General features: G+C 44.6%; 2 protein-coding genes across 4 annotated transcripts; both read left to right on the plus strand.

Moving 5' to 3' along the window:
• The first annotated feature begins 387 nt into the window (after positions 1-387).
• LOC107279752 (silicon efflux transporter LSI2-like) lies at positions 388-2,055 on the plus strand. Of its 3 annotated transcripts, none has more exons than XM_066306538.1 (2): positions 388-711; positions 1,345-2,055. In XM_066306538.1, the coding sequence occupies exon 2, from the start codon at positions 1,446-1,448 to the stop codon at positions 1,722-1,724; it is 279 nt and encodes a 92-aa protein (XP_066162635.1). In that variant the 5' UTR covers positions 388-711; positions 1,345-1,445; the 3' UTR covers positions 1,725-2,055. The 3 variants fall into 3 exon arrangements, with proteins under 3 accessions (XP_066162635.1, XP_025878025.1, XP_015619616.1); XM_026022240.2 differs by lacking the exon at positions 388-711 and adding an exon at positions 1,150-1,223; XM_015764130.3 differs by lacking the exon at positions 388-711 and adding an exon at positions 1,211-1,282.
• A 796-nt stretch (positions 2,056-2,851) lies between these two features.
• On the plus strand, positions 2,852-21,209 carry LOC136354766 (uncharacterized). The gene is made up of 6 exons (XM_066306465.1): positions 2,852-3,020; positions 4,418-4,518; positions 4,974-5,521; positions 5,606-6,683; positions 20,176-20,226; positions 20,331-21,209. Exons 1-6 carry the CDS (start codon positions 2,852-2,854, stop codon positions 21,207-21,209), a joined length of 2,826 nt encoding a protein of 941 aa, XP_066162562.1.
• The last annotated feature ends 1,333 nt before the right edge of the window (positions 21,210-22,542 follow it).

A 22,542-nucleotide genomic window follows, 5' to 3' on the forward strand; every position in this document is an offset into this window, starting at 1 on the left:
TGGCTAATGTGGCTGGTTTGACTAGGTCTCTGTCCCACGCATGCATTTACGTGGCAATAATATCTCGGAAAAATAATAAAAACCATGGGCCCACAGGTTAGCTACACACAAAAAATATAAAAGCAGTGGGGCCCACGTGGACCCAAATGCCAGCTAGAAAAAAGTAAATATGGTGGGCTCCACGTGGGCCCCACATATCATTCCCTATCCCTTCTCGGCTCTCCCTCTTCTTCCTCGTCGCGCCTACTTCAGGTGCTTCTCCTCGCGCCGTGGCGCCACCTCACAGCCGTCGCTTTCGCCGTTGTCGTCGTCATCCCAGCCCCCGCCACCTCTTCCACCTTCTGCCTCGCCTTCCGGCTTTTGCTCCACGCCAGTGAGTCCAGACTCCACACCGCCGCCGCTACCCCGCGTCGTCGAGAGAGAGAGATCCCCCTGCCCCACCCACGGTCGGCATCGCGCTACTGCTCGACCTCGCCTCCAGCATCGCCAAGGCCTCAGATCACAACCGCGAGGAGGAGATCACAACCACGCACCGCCGCCGACGTCGACGAAGACGACAGCGAGCAAACGCAACTCCCACTCCGGCGATCTTGGACTTGTGTATGCTATCATCGTCATCGTCGTCGTTGTGTTGTGTATTTGTGTTGGCTTTAGCTATCACCCCTTCGTCCTCAGCGGCCGGACGTGCTGCTCGATCGAGCCGTGATTGAGGTGAGCGACTCCATGGATAAAAATCGACAGGTGATCGATCACAAATTTTGACAATTTAACTCTTTGTAAAAACTATTTTTACAAATGAACCGCTGTCAAAACTTATTTCAAAAATGATCCATTTGTTCAGCGCCAAATCATGTAGCGCTGAACTTACACACCTCAGCGCCAAATAGCGTGGCACTGAATGTACGTTGGCACGCTGACTTAGCCTCCCATCCGCGGTGGCTCAGCATTCAGCGCCAGTTGACGTGGCGCTGAGGTGTCTAAGTTCAACGCCAAATGATTTGGCGTTGAAAAAAAGGATCATTTTGAAATAAGTTTTGGCGACAGTTTATTTGTAAAATTAATTTTTTCAAAGGGTCAAATTGTCAAAATTTGTGGGTGATCGATGCTGCCTAGCTAGCTATTCTTAGCCATGTGTGAGTGTGTGACTGACCCTCAAACGCTGCATGATGTGCAACGTACTTCGCATGCCTTCGACGGCGGCCAATCTCTTGTGACCGATTCTTGTATGATTATTTCTTCAGTTAATTCGTCTGATCTCACCGAAGATTCTGCGCATTGATCAGTTCTGTGCTTTTTTTTTGTCCAGTTCTTGGTTGGTTTCTGCACTAACACACGCTGCTCCAGTTTTGCAGGATCAGTACTAGGGTTCTTGGGGAACCAATTTGATCGGAGAAAACATCTATCGATCGATCGACCTCCCCATCCTCGGCCTCCTCTTCGGCACCATGGTCGTCTCCATCTTCCTGGAGCGCGCCGACATGTTCAAGTACCTCGGCAACATGCTCTCCTGGAAGAGCCGCGGCAGCAAGGACCTCTTCTTCCGCGTCTGCGTCGTCTCCGCCGTCGCCAGCGCGCTCTTCACCAACGACACCAGCTGCGTCGTCCTCACCGAGTTCATCCTCAAGGTGGCGCGCCAGAACAACCTCCCGTCGCAGCCTTTCCTCCTCGCGCTCGCCTCCAGCTCCAACATCGGCTCGGCTGCCACGCCCATCGGCAACCCGTAGAACCTCATCATCGCCGTCGAGAGCGGCATCACGTTCGGCGAGTTCCTCCTCGGCGTCTTCCCGGTGATGATCGTCGGCATCCTCGCCAACACGTGCATCCTCTACTTCTGGAGGTACCTCTCCGCCGAGCGTGACCAGCTCGAGGGCGGCGTCGCGCATGAGTTGAAATTATAATTACATAATGATTTAATTTATTCTATAAATAAATCATGACATTGCAGATGTAAACTAGCATCAACGCATCATTAGATCTACACATGTAAATTACATAGTATAACATGAACAGATTAAATATGCGCAATATATTGAACATGTACCGAGATTGCGGAAAGACCGGTTGCTCGGCAGGAACTACTCGCGGTTGCGGGCGTCGACGAAGGTGCGTAGCACGCGAACGGAGAGGAAGACGAGCCGTCGCAGGCGAACAGGGTGCAGTCGTGCAAAGCGCTTCCCAAAAACTTTATTGCCGCCTTTCCCTTGTGCAGGACGTCGAAGGCAGAGGTTCCGGAGACCTACTCTCATGATCGCCGGTGCACGCCAGCGAACGGGATGGAGTAGTCTACGAGCGATAGCGCAGCACAGAGTAGGAGGCAAACCCTAGATTGATTTTGCGTGTGTTGCGTGAAGGAGGCGGCTCGATTTATATAGAGATAGGTTGCTTGATCAGGGCGCCCGTACGATCTCCACTCCACGTAACCGAACCGAATAAGTCGCGCGTAACTTATCTGGACTCCACACCGTTTTCATGCACCGGATTTTTCGGAATGTTTCCAAAACAAAACAAATCCGAATTTCCCGCAGCAAAACAAAACTGCAAAAATTTCCCGCAGCAAAACAAAACTGCAAAAGGAGTTTGCATCTGCGCAAGGGTGACGTAAGTCGTGCACGCGCGCCTACGCGCCGCCTGCGAGGCGAGGCGAGCGAGCGCGTGGTCCCCCACTTCTCTCCACCTCACATGCTTCAAGTGGGTAGGAGGGCATCCTCCCTTTTAATGTGATCCCCCTCTTCTAGAATAAGTAAGGTGGTATTAAACTCCCCATGTATGCCATCCCATGAGGTGGGCTTTTATGATTTTCCAAAGAATTAATCTTCGAATGGGCTAAGGCCCATCTATTAATTCCAACAATATGGCACAGAGGTCGTCGCCGACGAGGAGGTCCCCTCGCACCGGTTCACCCCGGCGAGGGTCATACGTGTCGTCCGTCAACGACAACGACTGCATCAATGAGCCCATCCACCGGAGCGAGAGTATGAACCGCGCCGACGCGCTCCGCAGCCGGAGCTACAACTCCGAGGGTGACATCCAGGACACTATCTGCTCGCCCCGGGCGTCGAGCTTGTCGTGGGAGAGAGGACAGAGAGGGGGGAGAGAGATGAATAGAGGGGAGTTGAGGAGAGAGAGAAGGAAGAAGAGGAGGGGTGAGAATGACATGTGGGGCCCACGTGAGCCTCACCATTTTTATTTTATTTTTTTGTGTAACTAATATGTGGGCCAAAAATTTTTATTATTTTTCAAATCAAATTGTCACGTAAGCGCCACGTCACTACAATGTCATATGAAGACCGAGTCAAATTAGCCACGTAGACGCCATATCAGCGAAAATCACTATCCAAACCGCCATGGGACCTATATTGCACTGGTTTTGACAGTTAGGACGAAAAATTGGATTCGTTGTCAGGTTAGGGGGACCTCAGATGCGAGAACGTTAATACGCAAACGTTCGCGCGTTGCTCATTGCGCGAATGTGGGAAAACACGTGGCTGGGTCGCGGGAGTTTCGGACGCGTGACTCGGAAATTTGTTGGGGCGCACTGATCCAACTACATGGGCCTCACGGGCTCATGGCCCATCCGGATATTTTGTGCTTATGTAGGATACAAATTTGTTTTAAACTCATTTGCAAAACTTTCTATTCCCTAATGAATTTTAGTTTCTATGCATAGATTTTATCTATATAAAGTTTATGTGTATAAAGTATCTATGTATAAAGTTTATGTGTATAAAATATCTACATATAACTTTTATGTGTATAAAGTCCATGTGTATATACTTTGAATGTTTCTACGTATAAAGTTTTCTATGCGTAGACTTTCTATGTATAAAGTTGTATTCGTATAAAGTTTCTAGGTATAATTTTTTCCCACCCCTACCTACCACATTTCAGAAATTTAAAGGGAAAATAGAAATGCATAACTCTTTAGGCTAAAAATCGTTACATTGGGCCTTCGAAGCAAAAAAAGGAAAAACTTCACGTGGCTTGGACTTGCAAGTAACATGAATAGGGGAAATCATCGTGGGCTGGCCTACATCAACAAAGAAAACAGGAAGTCAATTAGGCTTTTTATTTTAAACTGGGCTGCTAGACTTTTACGGAAGTGCACGATGGTTTTTGTCGTTTCTTGTTGGGAAAAGTACACCGAAGCTCCCTGAACTTGTCATCGAGTTACCAAAACGTCCTCAAACCGCAAAACCAGACATCGGGGGTCCCCTAACTTTCAAAACCGGGTCATTGTTGGTCCCAGGGCAGTATTGTGCCTGGTTTGTCATATGTGGCACATTGACCACGGTCTTCAGCGCTGAGTCAACAGGGGCGACGGGGTTCAACGCTGAGTCAGCAGGGCGGTAGTTAGGCTCGCAGTTAGGCTCGTGGCGCACAGCGGATTTGTCACTCCTCACTTGTGTGAAAACCCTAGATCAGGACGGCCAGGGCGACGCTGCTGGTGACGAGGTCGATTTGCAGCAGGCGGCGGCGGAAGGGGCGGCGGAAGGGATGGCAGAGTGTCGCGCCGAGGTGGTGACTGGTTTGGCGCGGCCGCCGACAACATCGAGCTCGACCTGGATCTGGTGGTGGCCTAGGCGTGGCTGCCGGCAACCACCTTGGGGCGACCTCGGTAGGGAGTCGGAGCTAGGTGCGGCGGCCGGCGGGGGTTTCATCGGCGAGTATTCCCCCCGCAATCCGACATCCGAATCCGGCAGGTATTCCATTTCCTCTCTGAGTTTGTGTTGTTGCATGGTATCAGTGGGATGTGGGAAGGAATAATTTTTAATGTTTTTCGATGTTGGGATTTGGTGTAAGCTGCGAGTTATTTATTTAGGTTTGTACTTGATTAGGGTATGTTTAGGCTTAGTTTATTGCAGAAGTTAGGATTTGGTACTAGGTATGCATGTGTAGGACCATTTTTTTTTGGACCGAGTGTAGGACAAATTTAAAATGCTCTAAGTCAATTTTATATCTTGTTCTGCATGAAGGGGATGGACGTGTTGGACACTCTTGTGGTTAGGTTTCATCTGAAGGGCGTATTTGTTTTAGATGGGAGTGAGAAGAAATATTGTGGTGGATCTGAGGCTCTATCATATGTAGAAAGAGACAAGGTTTCTTTGCCCGAGCTATTTGGACACCTAAAGGACCATTGCAATGTGATGTCTGGGACTTTGCTCCACTGGTTGTTTCCTGGTAAAGATTTGCAAACAGGTCTTCGTGCTCTTTCTAATGATAAGGCTTGCAAACTGATGTGTGACTGTACTGGAGAATTGGATGTAGCAGATGTATATGTTAAAGAGCCAGAGATTGTTGATTTGTGTAATGGGTCTGATGATGACAGTGATTGGGAGGTAGAAATGGAGTTAGAAGTTGAAAGTGAAGAGGAGGGTGGGAAAATGGAGGTTGATATAGATGTATCCAAAGGGAAAGGGGTTGATGAGGTTGGTGGTAGTGGATGTAAGGGTAAAGAACTGGCAGAGGAAGAAACTGATAGGAGGATAGTTATTTACCACTCTGATTCAGCACCTATTGCTAGGCATCAACATTGTCAAAGTGCACCCTGTGGTAGCCATCAACCTTCTGCCAATGCACCCATTCCTGACTATCCAACATATGACAGTACACCCATAGCTAGCCACCCACCTTCTGACAGTGATTATACTCCAGGGGATGATGCTCAATCAGATGATGATGAAGAGGCTGTTGAGATAGAGAAACATTACAAGGAGGTCAAGAGGAAGGTTAAGGCAGGACAACTAGAGAACCTAGATGACATTTTTTTCCAGAGGGCTAAACCAAGAATGCAAACAGGTGGTGATGAGGCAAGGAATAAAACCCCTTATGCAGATAGTGATGAGGAGGAATCATTTGATGAACTTGGCAGTGATAGGGAGATGAGGACTAAAGGTAGCCATCAAGCAAGGTATAAGAAGAGTCAAGGTGTCCCTAAATTTGAATTGGGGATGAAGTTCAGTTGTAAGAAGCAATTCAAGAAGGTTATTACAACATATGCTATTGCAGAGAGGAAAGTGATCAACTTTGGTAAGGATGATGGGCAAAGGGTTAGGGCAAACTGTGATTGGGAAAGTTGTCCCTGGGTATGTCTGCTTTCTAAGAATTCTAGGTCAGACAGCTGGCAAATAGTAACCTTTGACAACCTGCATGCTTGTCCACCTAGGAGGGATAGTAGGCTGGTTACATCTGTTAGGATAGCAGAAAAGTTTGGCAATTTCATAGCTGCTAATCCTTCCAAGCCAATAGCTCATATGAAATCAACTGTACAAGAAAAAATGTTTGTAGATGCATCTATCTCTAAGCTGAAGAGAGCAAAGTGGCTTGTGATGAAGAAGAAGTTTGACTCAGCTAAGGGGCAATACCAAAAGTTGTTTAATTACCAACTTGAACTTCTCAGAAGCAACCCTGGCAACACTGTAGTTGTGAATAGGGAGATTGGCATGGATCCACCAGTAGTTAAGAGGATGTACATCTGTTTGGATGCATGCAAGAAAGGTTTCACAGCTGGGTGTAGGAGAGTGGTGGGGCTGGATGGATGTTTTTTCAAGGGGGCAACCAATGGAGAGCTACTGTGTGCTATAGGCCGAGATGCCAACAATCAGATGTATCCTCTAGCTTGGGTAGTTGTTGCAAAGGAAAACGATGAGGAAAGGGACTGGTTCCTTGATTTGCTTTGTGGTGACATTGTTGACAGAAAACACGTGGCCTGGGAGATCTGCTTAACTCCAGTGCAGGTCCAAAGCTCGCCTTCGGATGTGTTAGCGTGCCAGTTGATTCGATCCTGTAATCAACAAGAAATAGAAGCAAAGAAGCCGTGGTTAAATCTATAAATAATAGCCAATCGGCTAGATGCCGATGACATATCATTTATCTTTGAGCTGATGTCATCTGTGTATCGATCGACGGTCATGAATAAGTAAAAAAGAACTAAATCTACTCGATCGGCTGTTGATATTAACGATATATACTCCTTATATCGATGTATACTTAAATCAAGTGATTGGGATAGATCGGTCATCATGCCGAGACAGTATAAATCACTTATATCGAAATATATATTAATAATAGGACTATATATGTTTATAGCATAGCCGATCAGATAAATCTAGCATGTATCGGCTAATACTCCGATACTACACTATACTAGGATATTAAAGCAAGAATAATGTATCAAACAAAGGCCTAACATATTTAGATACAGCAATATCTTGATATAAAGGGCAGATTTAACATAACAATGAGGCATATAGAATAAATATAGTTAAATCAGATACGATCGGCTGAAACTCCGATGCTATTCTAATCGGCAACTAGAAGGCAGGCTAGAGATCGATATTCTAAGCACGACTTAATAGATCAAACTCAACTGATGCAGCATTAAGTATGAAAAGAAGAACGATATCTAGACAATCAAGCCGCTAGAAGTTTCATAGAATGGTAGATATCTCATATAATCTAGATCAACATCAATATTTAACCCAATCTGCTACCCTCTATTAACAGATGTTAACCGATGGCAGGTTAGATGATGATATTGCTAGACATTATGTAAGACATATGATAACTCGACGAATTACATAAACGGGATTAGAGTATCATAAAGATGGAAGCACTAATCCTAAGAACGCAATCCGTCATAACGAATTTTACCTCTTGTTGAAGATCGAAATCGATGCAGCTCAACCCAAAAGCAAGAACTCGTCGAAACAAAACTAAAGCAAAAAGGGTGGCGATGCGCCAAGATTGTATTGAACGTGTGTTGTTAAAAATTACATAGGGCTCGGGGTCTATTTATACCCAAGAATTACAAGATATGCCCATACCGGACACGACTATTATCTCTAACAAACTCTAAGATTCCATAAGACTTTGCGGCAGACTTTTGCCCATATTTATCTATAAGGAATTTACATAAGATATCCTAATTAATAGATACAATTGCCTTCCCAGGACTCTATCCGTGCTTGGCAATCATCTTGAAGCACATTAACTTGAACCCGATGTCGTGTACAAGTCGTATTGTCGGAATCGGTTGTATCGGCTTACTTAGCCCGACTTAGACCCAGTCGATCCTAACCGTAGCCGATCTGGACTCCGGCCGATTCTTGCTCTGTTTCCGAACTCGATCTCCGCTTCCGACTTCGTTTTGATCCAATCCTCTTTCCTGACACAGATGTTACTAAATTTAGTTGTTAACACATGCCCCCCAAGTCCGAGATATTCGATAATGTTCCGGATTTGCTGTGTATCGACTCCGAGCAAGTTTCGCACTCCGCCGCTTTTGACCGTTATTCCAGTGCTTTAAATACTAACCGTTACCCCCGAGAAATCTCACGCCGTGACTTCCGTTTTCACCGCTCAAGCGAAACCTTTTCTCTCTCTTCTCCGGCGATTCTTCCGGCACAAAGGCGATTCCTAGGCGACTTCCTCCCCGACGAGATCTCCGCCCGCACCAATGTCGTCTTCCGCCAGCCCATCTGGTGCACCATCGGCCGAATACGCTGAGGTAAGTTCTCATCAGCTAAATCCCCTTCTTTAGCAGTAGATTGACTTTCTCCTATCTCATATCACTTTCCTTCTCTTGGTTGCCTCGGATTTGTAGCATCTTTCCCACCAAGTCGCAAACGTGGTTCAAACGTGTATCAGCCAGCAAGAGGGTTCACTGGGATGAAATTGGAATCGGCCAAGCACTTGACCTTACTATAGCAAACTCAGCCAAAGATGAACCCCTGATGGCAGCTGCTTCTTACTTCTGCTCAAACACTACTAATGCCTTTCTGTTCAATTAAGGGCCGATGACTCCAACTCTCATAGATATCAGTATGATCACGGGTCTGGATGTCACCTCATCGGCCAACCCTATGATTTTGAACACAAAGAACCAATATGACTTCAGGACCAAAAGCATAAGAGGTTGGTCAGGCTATGTAGCAGCATACATGGGCTAGGGCTCGGTCACCCCTCGAGAACATGTGGCCTTTTTGTTAATGTGGCTAGAAAAATTTCTTTTCTGTGGATCAAGTTGCGGCCCCGCAACCAACTGGCAATTTCTAGCTGAAGCTCTAGAAACAAAGAGACAGTTCCCCTTGGGCAAAATTCTCCTTGGCTATCTATACCAAATGTTGAGCAATGCATCGGCTAAGATAGTCGTCGGCTCAGTAGTTGGAGCAGGTGGACCCTGGTGGCAGCTACAAACCTGGTTAAACCTGATAGTTATGAAGGTTGTCAATCGGCCATCCGTATCAGAAGCTGAGTTCCCAAGACTAGAGCCGATTGTAGGGGATAATGGAGAAGAGCGTACTCATCGGAGATGCACATCATACGGAGAATACGCTTCTACACCAACTGTTGCTGGGGCAAAACTATCGGCTGAACTGCTCAAGGATTGGTTTTGCAACTTCTATGAAGGCTTTCAAAAAGATGCTTGAGTTTGGTTTCTTTGTGAGAACTCTGCTGAACTTGAACACCCAGTGGACTTCAGATTTGAAGACATCAACCATGAACTATACCAATCATCCAGGGAAATTTTCTCAACTGCAATTAGCCCATGCATCCTTCCTGTTGGCATTCATCAAGGAAGAAACATCGAAGCTTCTTATGAATTCTATCATCCAATGAGCTCAGGTAGACAACTTGGAATGGGCCAACTCCCAATCGGCTTATTCTTTGCCGACAAGATCCAATGCCGAGGAGGAATTTCATCGACCCTGATGATGGATCGGCTGCTTAGCCTTCAAGGACCCCCTCTGGGTAGTATTGACAACATAGAACTGGCAACGTTCAGAAGCAAAAGCTTTGACAGGTGGTGGGGTGAATGGAAACTGCATTTATTCCACCAACCAGTTTCAATGTATATGACAGACCTCTTTCCAGATGTTGTCCCTCAAGTAAGTCTTCAACTTTGCTCAATTTCATTTAAATAACTGTTTGGCCAATTAATCTCAACTAATCCTCCTTTTGACTTGCAGACAACAGAATCCTCCCCTCCTCATCAAAGCAACAATGGCAAAGACATCCAATATACCCTAGGTTTAATTCCAAATGGAGGTGGGCTATCTCCTCCGGTTATCGGCTATGATGCCCCCAAGACCTCAGCTCTTCTTCAAGGGCTCGTCAGAGAACCAGCCGATGCCGGCAAAAAGAGGAAAACCAGATCGTCGGCTGTAAGCTTCGTAGCCCCAACTAAGAAGAAGAAGACAAAGAAAACCAAGCCAACCGATGATCTGCTTACCCTAGATCCATCCGTTGAACAAGCTCTAGATGAAGAGATAATTGAAGACGAATTTGATCAGGCCACAGCCAAAGTAAGCGATACTGAAAGAACACCATCGGCTTCGCCTAAGCAAACCCCTCCAACCCCTTCCGCTTCGGTTCACTTTTCAAGGGTAAGTATCTCTCTTTAATCCCTTTCATAATTATTTTGTCTTACAGCCGATCATTCCCAAGTCTTATAATTGCAGAAAAAGAAGACTGCGGTGAAGAAGAAATCGGCTGCAACAACATCTAAACCAGTTCCACCAGTAAGATAGTTTTAACTTTTATTAGTTAATTTTTTAGCCAATTCTGTCTGACACTTGTTTCCTTTCAGCCTTCACCTCCTCCTTCTCCTCCTGTACAACAATCATCAAGTGACCAGACCCCTTCAGCTGTGGGGAGTCATCACGTCGAGGAAGAAGAACAACCAGCTGCTCCTGCTATCCCAGTAAGTTTCTTTCGTCTTAACAAGCATTCAGATCGGCTATAATCGTTTAACCTCAAACTGCTTCTAAATTGTCACTGCAGGTATTAGCCGATCTTTTCTCTTTTGACATCAGAGACTATCTTGATGAAGGAGAAGAAGATACCACAAGCAAAGCCTTAGCCCCTCTATCTGATGATGTGAAGAAAACTTTGGAAAGTATCTTGGATCGGCTAGAAGCATCATCACTAGATAGCTTAGTAGTTGATTGTGGCTCAATCAGGGCTCGGCTACATGAGATTCAGGCTCTAATCCCAGATGAGTTAGCCAACATCCTTACTCCAGCCGTTTACCTTGAGCAACACCAATTTAAACTGGAGAAAGCCAAGTTAAGACTGGCCGAACAGCGAGAGCGCAAGGATATTGAGGCCACTATCCAAGCTAACCGACAGCTTGTGCATGAAGAGAAATCCAAGCTTGATCAATTATCTGAAGGCCTAATCAAGTCTAACATTGATCGGCTTGAGGCTCGCAAAATTGAACTCTTAGCACAACTTGAAGAATGTAACGCTGAACTGGATATAGAGCACAAAAAGCTAGCCGATCTCCCAAAGTCTATTGAAGAACAGAAAGTAAGACTCAAATCGGCTATCAAGCATGTTACTGATCTGACCAAGTCTCTGAAAGTTATCCCTGGAACCGATGCTCAGGATGCCCAAGCCATAGAAGAAGTAGAGCAAATTAGGCAAAAGGTTATATCGGCCATCCAGCGATACTTATCTCAATAATCTTTATGTAATAGGACTTTAGAATTTTTGTAATCGGCTGAGACATTCTGATACTTTACTGTCTTAACAATCCTTTGTGGCGATTAATATGACTTTGAAATTTGCTCAAAAATTTTGCATTGCATTTCGCATTTTTTGCATTGCATTTCGCATTTTGATATATATATGCCCCCCTAGTTTTACAATGTCAAGAGCATCGATAAAATTATAAAACAACTAAGGGCGATATAACAATATCGGCCATTGTACATCGGCAAACCACAACCGATTACACCATGAAAAACAAATAAGGGCGATATAACCATATCGGCCATCTCAAGGCGATGTAAGCACATCGGCTATCATGCATCGGCAATATGAGCCGATCATGCATTAACCCAAACACTTGGGTAATATTTCTTCAAATATTTGCCATTGAGCGCTCGCCCATAAACTTCACCATCAAGCCCTTGCAACATATATGCCCCCTTAGACACAGCCTTATGAATTTGGAACGGTCCTTCCCAATTCGGCGACCACTTGCCGAATTTACTATCACGGGTACCAATCGGCAAAATCAACTTCCATACAAGTTCCCCTTCCAAAAAATCTTTAGATACCACTTTCTTATTATAATGTCGGGCAACACGTTCCTTACCCTTAGTAACCTACGCAAGGGCTCGCAATCGTGACTGAACCAAATCCTCCCTCTCATCAGCCATAAGATTGTAATACTCATCGGCTGTTAAATCGTTTTGCAACTCCGTTCGTCGAGAGCTGATTCTAACCTCCCACGGCAAAACAGCCTCATTTCCATAAACAAGTTTGTAAGGAGGAACCTGAATCGATCCATGACAAGCCATCCAATAAGACCACAATGTTTCGTCCAACCAAGTATGCCATTGCCGAGGATAATCAGAAATTTTCCGCTTAATCAACTTGATCAAACTTTTATTAGACGCCTCGGCTTGCCCATTAGCTTGCGCATAATAAGGTGAAGAATTCAACAACTTGATACCCACGCTATCGGCAAACTGAACAAACTCATCGGACACGAAGATTGAACCTTGATCCGTAGTAATAGTTTGAGGAAGACCAAATCGATAGATTATATGCTCTTGAACAAATTGAATAGCATCCCCAGAATCAACTTTCTTCAAAGGAATCGCCTCTACCCACTTGGTGAAATAATCAGTTACCACCAATATAAATTTATGTCCTTTACTCGATGGTGGGTTTATCATGCCGATCATATCAATTCCCCAACCTCTGAACGGCCATGCCTTAATAATAGGATTCATAGCCGACGCCGGTGCTCGCTGAATTGCTCCAAACTTCTGACAATCTTAACACCCCTTATAATATCTGAAACAATCCTCTAGCATTGTCGGCCAAAAGTACCCTGCACGCCAAAGCAGCCACTTCATCTTGTGAGCCGATTGATGAGTACCACAGATCCCTTCGTGAACTTCGCCGATTGCAACCTTAGCCTGATCGGCACTCAAGCACTTAAGTAATACCCCATCAATTGCCCGATAATAAAGCTCATCATCCAACAGTGTATACTTTAATGCCTTATATCTTAATTTCCTAGAAGCCGATTGAGATGGATTATTCAAATACTGATGCACATCGTACCTCCAATCATCAGCTGACATCGTTGCAATTTCAACTTTAACATCTTTGATCATCGGCTTATACCCCGACGCCCCTTGGGCTAAATCATTAGCTTCAAGATTTTGTTCTCGAGATACATGCTTTAAAGTAACCAGCCGAAACTCTTTCATTAGTTCCAGGCACTTCTCATTATAAACCATCAACGTATCGTTCTTGCATTCATATTCTCCTGCCAATTGGCTGATTACCAGCAAAGAATCCCCCATGATTTCAATGGTATCGGCTTCAACTTCCTTGAGTAATTGCAACCCCTTGAGCACTGCTTCATACTCAGCTTGATTATTGGTCGCATATGGTTTAATAGTATAAGCAAACTCGAAACATGCCCCCCTAGCGGAAATTATAACTAAGCCGATGCCACAACCATTAGTACATACCGACCCATCAAAGAATAAAGTCCATGGCACTATTTCAACCAAGCCGATTGAATCATCATGATGCTCCACAATAAAATCGGCTATAGCTTGTCCCTTAATCGCTTTCGGCGACTCATACCGAAGATCAAACTCAGTCAAGGAAAATATCCACTTTCCAACTCTTCCCTTTAATATTGGGGCCGATAGCATGTACCTGACTACATCGGCTTTGCATATAACAGTGCACTCGTTAGATAATAGATAATGCCTCAACCTTGTACACGAAAAAAAAATACAAGCACAAGCATAACTTCTCCATAGGAGAATACCGAGTTTCAGCGTCCAAGAGCCGTCGACTGAGATAAAACACAACTCGTTCCTTCCCTTCCAACTCTTGAATCAAAACCGAGCCGATTGACTTCTCACCAGCCGATAAATATAACCTAAACAGTATTCCTTTCTGTGGAGGAATCAAAATAGGAGGAGAGCTGAGATACTCCTTAATATTATCCAAAGCCTTTTGCTGCTCTACCCCCCAAGTAAATTGCTGATCGGCTTTTAACCTCAATAAGGGTGTAAAAGGTTCCAACCTTCCAGATAAATTAGAAATGAACCTTCTAACAAAATTTATCTTGCCGATCATCTCTTGTAGCTCTGTCTTATTTTCCGGGGGCTGAATCTTCTTGATCGCATTAACGCTCCTTTGGGTTACCTCGATCCCCCTTTCATGAACAAGAAATCCGAAAAACTGGCCGGCCAACACACCAAAAGCACATTTTGTCGGATTCATCTTCAAGCCATATTTTCTGGTTCTCTCGAAAACTTTCCTTAAATCGGCTATGTGATCCTCCACTTCTTTAGATTTGACAACCACATCGTCAATGTAAACTTCAACCAACCAGCCGATTAAATCTTGATATATATAATTCATGGCCCTTTGATATGTTGCTCCAGCACTCTTCAAACCGAAGGTCATGACGGCCTATTCAAATAAGCCGATTGCACCAGGGCATCTAAAAGCTGTCTTATGGATATCCTCCTCGGCCATAAAGATCTGATTATATCCTACGTTCCCATCCATAAAACTCAAAATTTTGTTCCCTGACGGAGCATCAGCCAGCTGATCAGCTACTGGCATTGGATATTCGTCCTTTGGTGTAGCTTTATTCAAATCTCGAAAATCAATGCACACCCTAACCTTGCCATTCTTTTTAATAACTGGGACTATGCTAGAAACCCATTCAGCATATCGGCAGGGATGAATAAAACCAGCATCATACAATCGTTTGATCTCAGCTTTAACAGGTTCGAGCGTATCAGCTTTACATCTCTTCGGAGGTTGCTGGCGTGGTCTAACCCCTGGCTTGATAGGTAGCCAATGTTCAACAATCGATCGGCTAAGTCCAGGCATCTCATAATACTCCCAAGCGAAGCAATCTCTAAACTCTTTTAGGAGCTCTATCAGCTTGGTTCTAAACTCTGGAGACAATTTTTTGCTAATAAATGTCGGCCTTGGCCGATCGCCTGGACCTATGTCTATTTCTTCCAACTCATCGGCCGACATAAAACCTTGACCTTGCTTGTCATCGAGATCATCTACTGTATCCTTGGCATAGACATTTGAACCCTCCACGACGCCCTCAAAGTAATAGCTTGGGTCCTCCACCTTCGATTGGTTGTATATCAGAATCGGACACTTTTAGAAAATCTCCATCCCAGACTTTTCCAGATAAACAATCAAGGCCATCCAGCTCCCAAAGGGCTAAATCGGCATTGGCAACATTAACTGACCTGTCGGCTGGCACGATCTCTATCTTGTCGCCTTGCCATTGAATCAAGCATTGATGCATAGTCGAAGGGATGCAACAATTGGCGTGGATCCAATCCCGTCCAAGCAACAAGCTGTAAGAACCCTTCCCGTCGATGACAAAAAATGTGGTAGGAATAGTCTTACTGCCGACCGTCAGCTCCACATTTAGAACACCTTTGGTTTCCGATGGATTACCACCAAAGTCTTTGAGCACCATATTTGTCTTGATGAGATCCTCGGCGTTCCTACCCAATTTCCTGAACGTAGCATAAGGCATCAAATTTACCGCGGCCCCACCATCGACCATCATCTCAGACATCGGCTTCCCATTGACGTAGCCATTTATATACAATGGTTTAAGATGTCGATTCTCTGTCCCCTCGGGTTTCTCGAATACTGCCTGTTCTGTTGACAGAACCAACTTAGCCAATCCCTCTTCCACTTCATCGACATCGGCCTGATCAATCCCGAATTCAGCTGGCAATGTAAGGACCATGTTAATTGGTGCCGCTATAACACTCTTCCCTTTTGCCAACCTCTTTACCTCATCGGCTGCAGCATCATCGGCTACAGGAACCTGATTCTTGACACGCCACTCCCGTCTTGGCTTTGGTTTCCTCAGCCGATGGTTGATTTCTTCTTCAACCTCCTGAAAACGCTCCCGGCTCCTCAATCTCTGGACCGTCCTTTTCTGATTCTTTGTGAAAATACCAAAAGGACACCATTGATTCTTCCTGATTGCCTCATCCTCTTGGCCACGATCTTGATTCATCGGACCCAATCTCTGATGAACAGGAAGTCTTGCTTGTCTTAGCCGATTACCTCTACTATATGACCGGCTCGAGCTTTCGACTACATCGCTGCACCCAGGGCAGTTTTCGATGGACGGTAACCTCATCCCTTCGTTCCAGCAGAATCTAAAGAACTCACAACCCCAATGGGGATCAAAACCATCGTCGTATTCTTCGTAATGCCTCTCCTGCTGCTTATCATACTTCTTTTGATACTTGTTGATAATCTTAGCCGAATTTACTTGAAAACCCTTTGCACAGGCTTTATCGGCTGCTTGACCAGCTGTATGCACCATATTAACAGGAAAAGGATTACCATCGACCTTCATCGGCTTCTTGGAATCATCAAACCTAATCTTGCCCCGCTCAATGGCAAATTGGATTTGCTGTCTAAAAACCTTGCAATCGTTAGTAGAATGAGATCCAGAATTATGCCATTTGCAATATCTCTTCTTGCCCAATTCCTCAGCCGATGGGATTGTATGACCAGTAGGGAGCTGAATTTGCTTTTCTCGGAGTAGTAAATCAAAAATCTTGTAAGCCTTGGTGATATCAAAGTCATACTTTTTCTCTTTCCCAGGACTTTTTACCCATTGGCATGGTATGACCTTTTTGCTCCTCACCCATTCGGTTGCAGCTATTTCAGAATCATCTTCCTTGTCATCCGACCCATACATGTATGGACAAACATGATTAACTTTCTTAGAGCTTTTCCTGACTTCCGCCGACCTATGCTCATGCAAGGTTACCTTCTGTATTAGATACGATAAGCTATCAAAGTCTTTGGACGAGAACTTCTCCCTGATCGGAGGAATCATACCCTGGAAGGCCAAATCGGCTAGTTGAGCATCAGTCAAACTCAAGCTAAAGCATTTGTTCCTCATCTCCCTGAATCTCTGAATGTACTCGTGCACGGGTTCATCATGTCGCTGCTTGATCACTGTCAAGTCGGTCAACTTCATCTCATGAACCCCACTGTAGAAATAGCTATGAAATTGCTTCTCCAAATCGGCCCAACTATTGATCGACCCATATGGCAAAGAGGAAAACCAAGTAAAAGCTGATCCAGACAAAGATAACCGGAGTAACCTAACTCTCAGAGCGTCTACAGCCAATGCTTCACCACACTGAGCAGGGAATCGGCTGATGTGCTCATAAGTTGACACGCCTTCTTTTCCCGAAAACTTGGAGAAATCTGGAACTTTAAACCGATTGGGGAGAGGGACTCTTTCAAACCACTCAGGATAAGGCTGTCGATACAAGCTTCCAGTCTCTTTTGGTTTAAGCCCAAATTGTTCTCTCATTACATCGGCAATCACATTGGGCCACGGTCGTTGCTGAGCTGCTCCTTGCGGCTACTGTTGCATGGGCTCGAACTGACCATACTAAGACGTGAACTGGGGCTGAGCCAACCCCCTTGGCTGATATTGGGCTTGCGGGGAAGGAGGCTGATATTAATAGCTCAAGTTACCCCCTTGGTAATTATGAAGATTCGGCTGGATGTTGCGCACCAAGTGCTCAGGAACCATCTGAGGCATCACTGTGCCGTCAGGCTGTGCATGGTGAACCAAATGTTCTAGGACGACCTGATTTACAAACTGCTGCACAGGCTGACCACCAGGTGCTGCGAACCCGGCCGATGCATTTACTGACCCCTGGTGCTGAATCGGTTGAACGATCTGCTGTCTCAACGAAGTCTGGTGGATCGGCTGCTGAAGCTGCTGCCTTGGTGGTGTCTGCTGAATCGGTTGCAGAGGCTGCTGCCTTGTTGGTATTTGCTGAGCAGGTTGTACGACCTGTTGTTGGATTGGTTGTACAACCGGCTGGATTGGCGGCGTCTGCTGAACCGGCTGCTGCTGCACTGGATCAACAATAGGTGGAGGTGGCAGAAACATGGCAGCAACTTGATCTTGGGTTAGCCGATTCGCAGCCTGCCCGCCATGCTGTGGCTGATCCCTTGTTAACAATCGAGGGTTCACCGGCTGTCCTGGCGTCATAGCTAGTGTAGCAGGCAAAGGAGTCGACACTGGCGCCATCGGCTGAGTGGTGGGTGCAACAGAGGGAATTGCTTGAACAGATGGCTGAACATCGGTGATCAAAGATCGATAATTTGGGAAGACACCTCCTTGCAAGTAAACTGGGCCTGCAGCCTGATGCTCAGCTATTGAACCATCGGCTATTGTCTTTATCATGTTTGTCAATGTATCGACTAATACCCCGGACTGATTGATCAAAGCATGATGCACAGCGTAATCAACCCGATCTTGGAAGTTATTGAAAAAATCTTGTGCTAGTTCACTATTCTGGTTAAGACTTCCTCCTTGTGGCTCCTGAGCACCATCACCTTGAATGTCATGAACTCCTTGAGAACTGTCGCCCTCATTGCTCGGGGAGCCGTCGGTAGCACCTTTAGTACTCAGCTGAGCCGAGCCACCTAGAGCTTGTTTCACTTCTCCATCTTTAGAAGAACCGGTCCCAGAACTATCAGCAACCACTTTTATTTTATACTTCTGAACAAGTGTCCCCTTGCGGGTCTGCATGAATGAGTTCAGGAACTGATTCTGTGCCTGCTGCAGGGTTGCTTCAAACTCCGCCTTTTGCTCAGGCGTGAATTTCTCTGGATCGATCGGCATGACGTTGTCATCAATGATGTCAGTCAATCCCTACTTCAACACCTTGCCTTTAACGGAACCTGGGCTAGATGGTGGTGGTGGCTGTTTGTCGGCCATGAGGAAGAACTGACGTCTGACTTCTTACAGGTCCCACTGGGCATGCCAAAAGCGTGTTGACAGAAAACACGTGGCCTGGGAGATCTGTTTAACTCCAGTGCAGGTCCAAAGCTCGCCTTCGGATGTGTTAGCGTGCTAGTTGATTTGATCCTGTAATCAACAAGAAATAGAAGCAAAGAAGCCATGGTTAAATCTATAAATGATAGCCAATCGGCTAGATGCCGATGACATATCATTTATCTTTGAGCCGATGTCTTCTGTGTATCGATCGGCGGTCATGAATAAGTAAAAAAGAACTAAATCTACTCGATCGGCTAATTAAAGCAAGAATAATGTATCAAACAAAGGCCTAACATATTTAGATACAGCAATATCTTGATATAAAGGGCAGATTTAACATATCAATGAGGCATATAGAATAAATATAGTTAAATCAGATACGATCGGCTGAAACTCCGATGCTATTCTAATCAGCAACTAGAAGGCAGGCTAGAGATCGATATTCTAAGCACGACTTAATAGATCAAACTCAACTGATGCAGCATTAAGTATGAAAAAAAGAACGATATCTAGACAATCAAGCCGCTAGAAGTTTCATAGAATGGTAGATATCTCATATAATCTAGATCAACATTAATATTTAACCTAATCGGCTACCCTCTATTAACAGATATTAACCGATGGCAGGTTAGATGATGATATTGCTAGTGATTATATAAGACATATGATAACTCGACGAATTACATAAACGGGATTAGAGTATCATAAAGATGGAAGCACTAATCCTAAGAACGCAATCCGTCATAACGAATTTTACCTCTTGTTGAAGATCGAAATCGATGCAGCTCAACCCGAAAGCAAGAACTCGTCGAAACAAAACTAAAGCAAAAAGGGTGGCGATGCGCCGAGATTGTATTGAACGTGTGTTGTTAAAAATTACATAGGGCTCGGGGTCTATTTATACCCGAGAATTACAAGATATGCCCATACCGGACACGTCTATTATCTCTAACAAACTCTAAGATACCATAAGTCTTTGCGGCAGACTTTTGCCCATATTTATCTTAAGGAATTTACATAAGATATCCTAATTAATAGATACAATTGCCTTCCCAGGACTCTATCCGTGCGTGGAAATCATCTTGAAGCACATTAACTTGAACCCGATGTCGTGTACAAGTCGTATTGTCGGAATCGGCTGTATCGGCTTACTTAGCCCGACTCAGACCCAGCCGATCCTAACCGTAGCCGATCTGGACTCCGGCCGATTCCTGCTCTGTTTCCGAACTCGATCTCCGCTTCCGACTTCGTTTTGATCCAATCCTCTTTCCTGACATAGATGTTACCAAATTTGGTTGTTAACAGACATCAAAGTTGGCACAGGAGTTGGCTGGGTCTTCATTTCAGATCAACAAAAGGTGGGTATTAATTCCTTGATTTGCTTTGTACTGACTTATTTTCTGTTGTGTCAACTTCCACTACATCTGTCTGATTAAATTTTGCAATTCTGTTTGGTATGCAGGGTATCCTTAATACTGTGGAGAAATGGGTACCTGAGGCTGAGTATAGGAACTGTGCTAGGTACATTTATGCCAATTGGAAAAGGCATTTCCATGAGAAGCAGTTCCAAAAGAAGTTCTGGAGGTGTGCAAAAGCTCCATGCAGAATGCTATTTAATCTTGCTAGGGCTAAACTTGCACAGGTCACTCAAGCTGGAGCTCAAGCTATACTGAACACACATCCTGAGCATTGGAGTAGAGCTTGGTTCAGGTTAGGTTCTAACTGTGACTCAGTTGACAATAACTTATGTGAATCTTTCAACAAATGGATATTAGAATCTAGATTTCATCCAATTATCACAATGCTTGAGACAATTAGGAGAAAGGTCATGGTTAGGATCAGTGATCAAAAAGCAGCTGGTGCTAAGTGGACTACTGTTGTATGCCCAGGAATTCTCAAAAAACTCAATGTTTACATCACTGAATCAGCTTTTTGCCATGCTATTTGCAATGAAGGTGATAGTTTTGAGGTTAAGCACCATGAGCATAGGTTTACAATACACTTGGACAAGAAAGAGTGCTCTTGTAGGTATTGGCAGCTCTCAGGATTACCATACCCTCATGCTATATCATGCATATTCTATAGAACGAACAAGCTAGATGACTATATTGCACCTTGTTACTATGTGGATGCATTTAGAAGCACATATGTGCATTGCCTTCAGCCATTGGAAGGAATGAGTGCTTGGCCACAGGATGATAGGGAACCACTAAATGCACCTGGATACATTAAGATGCCAGGAAGGCCAAAAACTGAAAGAAGGAGGGAGAAGCATGAGCCACCCAAGCCAACCAAGATGCCCAAGTATGGCACTGTAATTAGATGCACTAGGTGCAAGTAAGTTGGGCACAACAAAAGCAGTTGTTCAAAGCATCAGTCTAGTGGTTCTGGCACAGTGGGTTCTCAATAGCAAAATCCTTCACCAAGCCAGCAGATGGTGTTATCAAATACACAAGGCAGTTCTGCTCACAGCAAGAAGAGGAAATCTGTCAGCCTAACTACCACAAACACTACAAGCCAATCCAGGACCAAACACTACAAGAGCAAGGTAAATGCAAAAATTTATCCATTCCAAAGTTATCTATTAACCGAAGCAAAGTTTAACATTTAGCACATATATGTTATTGCAGGCACCAATGGAGAGCCAGGAGCTGGTCAGGGTTGCTGCAAGTGCCAAAGTTTGCACAGAACATGGTGGATCTGCTCAAGTTGATCTGCAAGCAATAGTTCCCCATTCCGAAAGCTTCACAACTGCATCTGTGAGGCTGACATCTGGCAAGGAAACTGTGTCTGTCTCAGCTGAAGAGCCTACAAAAAATCTGCCAAAGAAGAAAGCTGGAGGAGCTCTCATTCTTCTTCCATGGGAAACCAAGAAGCTCTGAATGTGCCCATTTCTGTGTGTCATGTTATGTTGAAACATGCTCTTTGATGTAATGGCAGACTTTTAAGCCAACTATTTATGTATGTGATGTAATGACAGACTGCATTTAGCCAACTATATCTGTGTGTGATGTAATGGTAGATACTAGACAACCAACTATTTCTGTGATGCCATACTATTTGGCTTGCTTATCTATGACTTAAGACATAAGTTGTGATGCCAGACTGATTTGGCTATCTATGTTACTTAATTGAGACTTAATGGTGTGCAACTTCATTTGCTATTCTCTTAATGGTGCAAATCCAATTATTTCAGGACCATTTGCTCCCTAACTGGATGTTTCCTGCAGGAATTTACATGTTGGCTTACATATGTTGCTACAATAGATGCACTAGATCCATTCTGTTGAATTCAACCAACAATATTGCACTTAACATCCATGTAATCTTTGCACAGCTTGAAACATATAGCCTGCTGTATTTTGTTGTCACATTTGATATTGCAACCATTCATTTAGAACTCATCTTTCAATTAGCAACCATTCATTGACATAACTCATTCCAAATTGATAGCACAACTGATACATATATCTCATCAAACACATTGTCTTTCCAGAGCATAGCTAACACATAATAAAGGACCTCATTACATCATATTGGCCACACATCACACTGTCTCACTTCTTGCCAAAGAACACCACAAATAGCACAAACATACATGACACCACACATATTACAAAGACTTTTCTTTCCTTCTCTAACTTATGATTCCTGGCCTTCAAGCACATAATTTC

Source organism: Oryza sativa, chromosome 12, assembly GCF_034140825.1.
Source record: "Oryza sativa Japonica Group chromosome 12, ASM3414082v1".
NCBI classification, from domain to species: domain Eukaryota; kingdom Viridiplantae; phylum Streptophyta; class Magnoliopsida; order Poales; family Poaceae; genus Oryza; species Oryza sativa.

Bases quoted from the DNA above. Each gene is read 5' to 3' on its own strand.
- LOC136354766 (XM_066306465.1), top strand. From the start codon at position 2,852: ATGGCACAGAGGTCGTCGCCGACGAGGAGGTCCCCTCGCACCGGTTCA. The intron at 3,021-4,417 runs GTGACATCCAGG...TGAAAACCCTAG, and splicing joins CCGGAGCTACAACTCCGAGG to ATCAGGACGGCCAGGGCGAC. The intron at 5,522-5,605 runs GCATCAACATTG...AACATATGACAG, and splicing joins GATTCAGCACCTATTGCTAG to TACACCCATAGCTAGCCACC.
- LOC107279752 (XM_066306538.1), top strand. From the start codon at position 1,446: ATGGTCGTCTCCATCTTCCTGGAGCGCGCCGACATGTTCAAGTACCTC.